Here is a 9,461-nt window from a genome sequence, read left to right as displayed (position 1 = left end):
CGCACTGTCAGAGGGTCAGTACTGAGGGAATGCTGCACTGTCAGAGGGTCAGTACTGAGGGAGTGCCGCACTGTCAGAGGGTCAGTACTGAGGGAGCACTGCACTGTCAGAGGGTCAGTACTGAGGGAGTGCCGCACTGTCAGAGGGTCAGTACTGAGGGAGTGCCGCACTGTCAGAGGGTCAGTACTGAGGGAATGCTGCACTGTCAGAGGGTCAGTACTGAGGGAGTGCCGCACTGTCAGAGGGTCAGTACTGAGGGAGCGCTGCACTGTCAGAGGGTCAGTACTGAGGGAGTGCTGCACTGTCAGAGGGTCAGTACTGAGGGAGTGCCGCACTGTCAGAGGGTCAGTACTGAGGGAGTGCTGCACTGTCAGAGGGTCAGTACTGAGGGAGTGCTGCACTGTCAGAGGGTCAGTACTGAGGGAGTGCTGCACTGTCAGAGGGTCAGTACTGAGGGAGTGCCGCACTGTCAGAGGGTCAGTACTGAGGGAGTGTTGCACTGTCAGAGGGTCAGTACTGAGGGAGTGCCGCACTGTCAGAGGGTCAGTACTGAGGGTGTGCTGTTCTGTCAGAGGGTCAGTACTGAGGGAGTGCTGCACTGTCAGAGGGTCAGTACTGAGGGAGTGCTGCACTGTCAGAGGGTCAGTACTGAGGGAGTGCTGCACTGTCAGAGGGTCAGTACTGAGGGAGCGCTGCACTGTCAGAGGGTCAGTACTGAGGGAATGCCGCACTGTCAGAGGGTCAGTAGTGAGGGAGTGCCGCACTGTCAGAGGGTCAGTACTGAGGGAGTGCCGCACTGTCAGAGGCGCTGCCTGAAGACGTCACATGTACCTTCTGAAGTGGCCATAAAAGACCCAGGGACATGAATTTGAAGCTGAGCGGCAGCTCTTCCTGGTAAGCTGACCAAAATCTATCACTCAATCAGGAAAACTGAGTGTTTACTCATTACCACATTGCTGTGCGGGACCTTGCTGTGTTAAATTGGCTGCTGTAACTTCTACATTAAAACAGTGACTATGCTCCCAAAACCATTGGTTTGTCCTCGTGCGCATTGCCGATGATTTGATGTCAGGAAAAATGCACTACAGAAATACAGGTCCTCCTTCTGTTTCGATTGGGTAACAGAAAGCTTTTGATAAAGTGTCACAAGAGAGACTTGTAACTACATTCATGCCACGGAGCACTGAAGGGACCCTGGCCCCACGGTGAGAGGGTTCAACACAGAATCCAAGTGAGTGTTTTTTAAATGCTGCAGCTGTGTTGTTGCCGTGTCCTGTATGACTGACAGGAGAGGCTGAGGTGGCAACTGCACAGTTACTGAAGAAGAAAGCCAGAGAAACACGTGAGGAGTAAAGGATTTGAAAGATATGCTGATTGTTTTCGATGAAGTACTGCAGAAAGACTCTGGTTAGAATGGACTGTTGCAATGACGTAAATAGAATAGACGTCCCACTTACTGATTTGGATGTTGGCATCAGGAATGATGTTGGGATATGTGGCTGGAATGAAGGAGTCATTAGATTAAAGAACTTGAGGGGCAAAAAGCTGGAGGTGGGTGAATGGGATAGACAGACTGGCGACAGATACAGGTGAAAGCCGAGATCTTAGGACAGGGTTGGACTGGTAGCTAAAACCTTCTTCTGGGACAGGGGTGGGGGCGCTCAACGTTAGGAATAAGGAACTTGAACATTGAAACAAAGAACTTTCACGAAATTCCTTTTTCCCCAATTACGGGGCAATTTAGCGTGGCCAATCCACCTACCCTGCACATCTTTGGGTAGTGTGGGGGAGAACGTAAGAACATTGTGAATCCAGCATGGAAGCAGGAAAACCTGGAAGCATTCAGCCGGGTCAGGCACGGCATGTGGGACTTTCAGTGAAGCTGATGAATCCGGGTCGTTCCCTGTTTCGGAGGTGGACGAGGAAGGTGATTGCTACAACATCACTTTCTCCAGATGGGTGCAGCTCTGAAGTGGTTGACTGCGTCTAGGAGGGAGTCCCCGGCTGTTGGAAGCCCTGTGAAGAGAGAGTTCCACTTCTGGAATGTCTGGCGGAAAGTTTGAGGTCCATTCACTGGGAAGTTGACCCGACTTGGGCAGTTTAAGCTGACAGGGGAGCTGGGGGCCCTCCAGAGAAGGAGCCGCCTGAATCAAACCCAAGCTTGGAAAGTTGGGAATAGTTTCCAGACCAAAGGGAGGGAAAGGTCGTTGGCCTCAACGGTGAAGCTGGTAACCCTGAGAAATAGACTCCCAAATATCCCTTGAAAAATGAAGAGGGGGAAGTGTTAGAAAAAATCAGATGGAATCCGAGCTGGGAGGCGAGCGGGTGGTGAAGATCACGGAGAAATGGGAAGCGGAGTTGGGAATGGAGATCAATTGGGGAGTATGGAGTGAGGCACTGCGCAGGGTAAACGGGACCTCCTCTTGGGCAGGGATGAGCCTGATACAGTTTAAGGTGGTGCACAGGGTGCGTATGACTCGGGCGAGAATGAGTGGGTTCTTTCAGGGGGCAGCAGATGAGTGTGAGAGGTGCGTGCGGGGGCCAGCCAATCACGCGCACACGTTTTGGTGTTGGGAAAAATTGGGAAGATTCTGGGCGGGAGTGTTCGCGGTCTTAGCCAGGATAGTGGAGGAGGACCCGGACCCTTTGGTGGCGATATCTGGGGTTTCAGAGAAGCCGGAGCTCATGGAGAGGAGGAAGGCCGACGTCTTGGGAAAAGGGGGAAAATCTGTACAGACTGTACAGTTGATTGTTGGGGAGCATGTTTCCCGGGGTGATTATTTGTTGGAACCTGCTTTGATACATGTTTGTAATAAAACACATTTTTTTAAAAACAGGATATGGAATCCTTTTCCTGCAGTGGCTATTCAGGCACAGATGGTCTCTTTAGTTAAAGCAGAAGTATTTTAAAACGCCGTTCAAAAAAAGTGATTGGAGGGAGTGGGCGGAGGGTGGAGGAGAGGAACTTGGTGAAATGGACACAGCACCAGCTCGCTCCCAGTGGGACATTTCTGCACAGCCAGCTGTCTGAATCGCGCATCTTGATATCCTCGCTTTCCAAATCCAACCGCTTTCTCTCCTCCACCTCCCTCAACAGCAGCTCGGGGCAATCCGACTGCGGCAATGCCCGCCGATCTCCGTTAACAATCTCTCCCCCCCCCCCCCCCCCCCCTCCCCCACAGCCCACGGGGAACCAAGTAAATCCTCTCCCTCTCCAATTGCGCAACAGAAAAGCCACAAAATTCCGCAAACACACACGGAAAATAGAGGCAGGAGCAGGCCATTCGGCCCTTCGAGCCTGCTCCGCCATTCGTTATGATCATGGCTGATCATCAAGTTCAATACCCTGGTCCCGCCTCCCCCCCATATCCCTGGATCCCTTTCGCCCCAAGAGCTGTATCTAAGTCCTGCTTAAAATTACACCGCTTTGGCCTCAGCTACTTTCTGTGGGAGTGAATTCCACAGATTCACCGCTCTCCGGGTGAAGAAATCTCTCCTCACCTCAGTCCGAAAAGGTTTACCCCTTATCCTCAAACTATGACCCCTAGTCCTGGACCCCCCCACCATCGGGGACATTCTTTCTGAATCTACCCTGAAACTCCCTCTCCCCAAATTAAAACCAGGAAATAGACTGGAAGAAATTAGAGTTACAACAGGGGAACTATGGTAAAAATAACTTTAATATCGTGAATGGCAGGTGTAACATTATTGTAAAAAAATAACTTAAAATTACATGAATATCGTAATATTTGTTAAACTTATTTTCCACTCCCGCACATTCACATATATATATCTCTGACTAGAAAATGATCATTCTGGAGTTCCTCCCTTATCTAACAGTTAACACATCGCCAGTGACAATTAGTATTAAACTGGGACACAGACCAGACTCCGGCCACTTTCCACATTGAAGTGTCCTCCCTGTTTTTCGGACATTTCACCAGGAATCTCTGCCCCTACCTCTCACAGTCACACGTCCAGCGAGTCCTTGGAATATTGGGAAAGGGCCACTTGGAGCTCAGAGCCCTGGACCCTGCAGTCAGCGAAGGTCGTCCCGAGCAGGAGGGTGATATGGGTCTCCAGCCCACAGGGGATCTGCTACAGACTGACTGCCCTGCGGAGGGTGTGGAGGGGGACTGGGGTCTGTTGAGGAGCTCAGCACAGTCCTGGGCTTTGACACAGCCTGACCCCCACCACCTCTCTCCACCCCAAATCCTCTCAATCGTCCATGGTGTCCTTGCTGGGCTGGGCTGGGCTGGGTGGATGTCAGGCCCTTTGCTGCCTCTCTGAGGCTGGGACAGACCCCTGGGCAGGACCTGTTGGTTTTGGAGAGATGGATGCGAGATCCTGGCCCTGTTGCTGGGCCACTCCGCTGCTGGGTTTTGGGGGGGGGGGGGGTTAACCCCCTCTCTCAGATCATAGACTCCAGATTGTGCGCAGTAGTACCGTTGGCCTGTCTCCAGCCGCCCCTGTCCGCCCCACTGTGGACACCCTCCCCAGCCCCAGGCTGATCCCCCACAGCCGGGCCCAGGCCGCAGGGCCACCAGCTGGTCTCGGGCAGCTCTCCCGGCAGCTGGCCCTGCTGCTGGTGCCTCTGAAAGCAGAGCAGCTCCTTGAAGGCTTTCCTGAAGTCGGAGCTGCGGCAGTAGATGAAGGGGTTGAAGCCAGAGTTGACGTAGCCCAGCCAATTACAGAAGACGAAGAAAACCCTGTCCACCCAGTTCTTGGACACGGCTTGGACGATGTTGGCCAGGAAGAAGGGCAGCCAGCAGAGGGTGAACGTGCCCATGATGATGCCCAGGGTCTTCAGGGCTTTGTGATCCTTCAGACCCAGGAGTCTGGAGGGGCGCCTCTTGTTGACCGGTTGATGGGGTTGCTGCTTCTCCGAGAGCCTGGGCCTGTTCCTCTCCATCTTTTCCATCTGCTTCTTGGCCTCGCTGAACACCTTGGAGTACAGCAGGATCATGATGATGAGGGGGATGTAAAAGGAGATGGTGGATGAGAAGATGGCGTAGGGCCAGTTGGTGATGAAATCGCAGCAAGTGGGCTCCCGGTAGCAGCTCTGGGCTTCGTCATCGGAGTCTTCCCACCAGTGGTTCATGATGGGCAGGAAGGAGATGAGGGCTGAGATGGCCCAAACCACGCACACGATGGCCCGGGCCCTGCCCTTGGTCAGCAGGCTCTGATACCTGAGGGGGGAGCTGATGGCAATGTACCTGTCTATGGCGATCACACACAGGGTCTCGATGCTGGCTGTCACGCACAAGACATCCACTGAGGTCCAGAACTCACAGAAGGGCGAGTCCAGCAGCCACTGGCTGCTCACCACCATGGTGGCGCCCAGCGGTACCACAAAGATGCCCATGATGAGGTCGGCACAGGCCAAGGAGGTGATGAAGACATTGGTCAGGGTCTGCAGGCGAGGGTTCTTGGCAATGGCCAGGATGACCAGCAGATTGCCCACCACGATGATGAGGATGATGATGGTGAAGAGCAGAACAAGGGCCCACTGCTGGGGAGAGGTGAGTGGCTGGCCCTCCAGCAGTCCTGAGCTGTTGACACTGCCTGTCCTGTTCATCGTCACTGTCCCAGCTCCCTGCAGCCACCAGCAAACTGTGCCCGGGGTAGAAACATTCTCCTCCAGCTCCTCCAGTGCTCCAGCTCCCTCTCTCTCACTCGCTCAGCTTCACAACCAGACCTTTTTATAAATATGCCAACGTCACCACCCCCACAGCAGTTCTGGCAGTCCCTCCCTCTCCCCTCCCTTTAACTCTCTCTCTCACACACACAAACTCCACACTGGCTCCCAACTCACACCCAGGCAGCAGAGACACATCGCAGCTTCCTGGGCTCGATTCCATCTGCTTTTGGAGACTTTGTGTGAGTCCCTCTGTGCAGCAGTAGTGTGTGTGTGCGAATCCTGCTATCTCTGTGGGGGTGTAGGTGTGCGTGTGTGTGTGTGGGGGGGGGGGGTGACTGCTGTGTCTCTGGCTGGGTGTGTGAGTGAGCCTCAGTGTGTGTGAGTGCCCCTGTGTGTGTACTCTGTGTCAGTGAAACTATGTGAGGGTCCTTGTGGCTCTCGGTGCGTGTTAGTTCGTGGAAGTGGGAATATCTGTGCTGGTGAGTTGATGTCTGTGCTCTCTGTCTTTGTGAATGTAAGCTCACCGATCTGTGTGTTAGTGAGGTTACTTCCCCGTGTGTGTCTGTCAGTGCAGCAATCTGTATGGTGATTAATCTGTAACTATATCTCTCTGCCTGCGTGTCTGTGTCCGTCTATATCTGCCAAACCCTCTGTCTCTGTGTGTGTGTGTGTGTGTGTGTGTCTGTTTTACTCTGAGTTTCTCTGTGTATTTTTGGGTATATGTGTGTGTATCTCTGGGTGTGTGTGTATCTGTGTGTGTATCTGTGTGTGTGCTGTATCTGTGTGTGTGCTGTATCTGTGTGTGTGTGTATGTGTGTGTGTGTAAATCTCTGGGTGTGTGTAAATATTTGGGTGTGTGTGTATCTGGGGGTGGTGAATCTCTGGGTATCTGTGTGTTTGTGTGTGTGTATATTTTTGTGTGTGTGTATTTGTGTGTGTGTCTCAATGTATTTTTGTGTTTGTGTGTGTATCTCTGTATGTGTGTGTGTATTTCTGTGTGCAACTGTATTTGCGTGTGTATCAGTGTGTATCTCGGTGGATCTGTGTGTGTGTATGCCTGTGTCTGTGTGTGTGTCTGGGTGTGTGTGTATTTTTGGGTGTGTGTCGATCTGTGTGTGTGTATGTGTGTGTGTATCTCTGGGTGTATTTTTGGACGTGTCTATCTCTGTGTGGATCTGTGTATGTGTATTTTTGGGTGTGTGTATATCTGTGTGTGTGTGTGTGCGTGTGTGTGTGTATTTTTGGGCATGTGTATTTGTGTGTGTATGTGTATTTCTGTGTGTGTGTGTATTTTTGGGCATGTGTATTTGTGTGTGTATGTGTATGTGGGTGTGTGTATTTTTGGGTGTGTGTCGATCTGTGTGTGTGTGTGTGTGTGTATTTGTGTGGGGATCTCTGGGTGTATTTTTGGATGTGTCTATCTCTGTGTGGATCTGTGTATGTGTATTTTTGGGCATGTGTATATCTGTGTGTGTGTGTGCGCGTGTGTGTGTATTTTTGGGCATGTGTATTTGTGTGTGTGTGTGTATTTCTGTGTGTGTGTGTATTTTTGGGCATGTGTATTTCTGTGTGTATCTGTGTGTGTATGTGTATGTGGGTGTGTATATTTTTGGGCGTGTGCATATCTGTGTGTGTGTGAGTATGTGTGTGTGTTTATTTGTGTGCGTATCTCTGGGTGTATTTTGGGATGTGTCTATCTCTGTGTGGATCTGTGCATGTGTATTTTTGGGCGTGTGTATATCTGTGTGTGTGTGTGTGTGTGTGTGTGTGTGTGTGTGTGCGCGTGTGTGTGTATTTTTGGGCATGTGTATTTGTGTGTGTGTGTATTTGTGTGTGTGTGTGTGTATTTTTGGGCATGTGTATTTGTGTGTGTGTGTGTATTTTTGGGCATATATATTTGTGTGTGTGTGTATTTGTGTGTGTGTGTATTTTTGGGCATGTGTATTTGTGTGTGTATCTGTGTGTGTGTGTGTTTCGGGGGGAGGGTGTTTGCATATCAGTTCTCTGAAGCCGCACTCTTTTCTGGAGAACGCCATCCATTGAAATCACTTTGGATCAGAATGTGGCCATTCAGCCCATCGTTCTGCTGATGTATGAGTTACTCAATGCTGCTTACTGCCAACAACTCCCAACATAAACGCAATTAAACATGAGCGGAAACTAAGGATGCCATAAAATCATTATTTGGACCTGGAGATGGAAAAGTTGCAATAATAAAAAGAGGGGGTGGGGGGTGGGTGGGGGGGGGGGGGGGGGGGGGGGAGAGAGCTGGGCCCTGACATTAGGACATGCGTCAAACAAACCCAAAACAAACAGTGAAAGTTTTACAAGGCAGTCACCAATAGTGCCGGGAATAGAAATCTCACATTGAAACAGCAAGTGTGACACACACAGGGGCAGAGGGACATGGGCTCCTCAATGTTTCAGGACAATTCCACTCCATCCCTTCGGGAAGCAGACGGGTGGCCGTGGGTCAGTACTCAACTGCACCCTAATGGGACATGATTCCCTGTGTGGGGGGGGGGACTGGTTAAGCTCAACATTCAAATGGGGAGCTGCCCCCCAATGGAGCACACAGTGGGGAGGCAGTGGCAATGTTGGCAGGGTTCCCCCCTGCCTCCCCCCGGTGAATCGGGATGCAGTGCGGAGTGTCAGGCTGGGATAACGGAGGGGTTCCCTCTCCGCCTCAGTGGCTGGCCATGGAGGCTGCTGACAGAGCAGGGTGAGTGAAGCTGGATCTCTTTCTGTCCATTCCCACTGTGACAGCAATGACCAGGTCAACTCCAAGAGCCTATCTGTTGGACGGTTCAGTGGCTGTGATATGAAGAGTCTAAAGTTCTTGTTCCTTTTCACCAAACACCATTTATTTCACTTCCACAGCCTCTGCACAAAACTCTTAACAACACACCACCTGACAGAGGCCACCTGAAGCCCCTTTACATATCAGTGTCAATTAATGGATACTTAACATAAATGAGACAACTAATTGCAATGTCGCTTCACCCATTACTTAACATATCTGTGGGATCACCGCTGCTCTGTGCCCTGTCAGCCTGTGTGCCTCTGCCCGCCCCCCTCCCCTGGCCAGGGGGGTCTGAGTGCACCCTCTTGCAGACACACACTGACCCAGGTTCACTCTGAGATTCAGCAACTGGTTGCAGACATTGTCACTGGGATCCTCCCGAAACACACATGGGAGGGAGGGTCTGGTTTAGTGACCCTCACACACATACTGTCACTCACACACACACACTGTCTCTCTCACACACAGTCTCTCTCACACACAGTCTCTCTCACACACTGTCTCTCTCACACACTGTCTCTCTCACACACTGTCTCTCTCACACACTGTCTCTCTCACACACTGTCACACACTGTCTCTCACACACACTGTCACACACTGTCTCTCACACACACTGTCTCTCTCACACACTGTCTCACACAGTCTCTCTCACACACTGTCTCACTCACACACTGTCTCTCTCACACACTGTCTCTCTCACACACTGTCACACACTGTCTCTCACACACACTGTCACATACTGTCTCTCACACACACTGTCTCTCTCACACACTGTCTCACACAGTCTCTCTCACACACTGTCACACACTGTCTCTCACACACACTGTCACACACTGTCTCTCTCACACACTGTCTCTCTCACACACTGTCTCTCTCACACACTGTCACACACTGTCTCTCACACACACTGTCACATACTGTCTCTCTCACACACTGTCACACACTGTCTCTCACACACACTGTCACACACTGTCTCTCACACACACTGTCACACACTGTCTCTCTCACACACTGTCT

The 9,461-nt window shown here is 51.5% G+C and overlaps 1 protein-coding gene across 1 annotated transcript; it reads right to left on the bottom strand.

Moving 5' to 3' along the window:
- Positions 1–3,698: 3,698 nt before the first annotated feature.
- Positions 3,699–5,666, bottom strand: LOC140396825 (beta-1 adrenergic receptor-like). The gene has a single exon (XM_072485579.1). It carries the CDS (start codon positions 5,576–5,578, stop codon positions 4,412–4,414), a length of 1,167 nt encoding a protein of 388 aa, XP_072341680.1. The 5' UTR covers positions 5,579–5,666; the 3' UTR covers positions 3,699–4,411.
- Positions 5,667–9,461: the final 3,795 nt, after the last annotated feature.

The sequence above is a fragment of the Scyliorhinus torazame genome, chromosome 20, assembly GCF_047496885.1.
Source record: "Scyliorhinus torazame isolate Kashiwa2021f chromosome 20, sScyTor2.1, whole genome shotgun sequence".
Classification (NCBI taxonomy): domain Eukaryota; kingdom Metazoa; phylum Chordata; class Chondrichthyes; order Carcharhiniformes; family Scyliorhinidae; genus Scyliorhinus; species Scyliorhinus torazame.
This window is presented reverse-complemented; position numbering and strand designations above follow the sequence as displayed.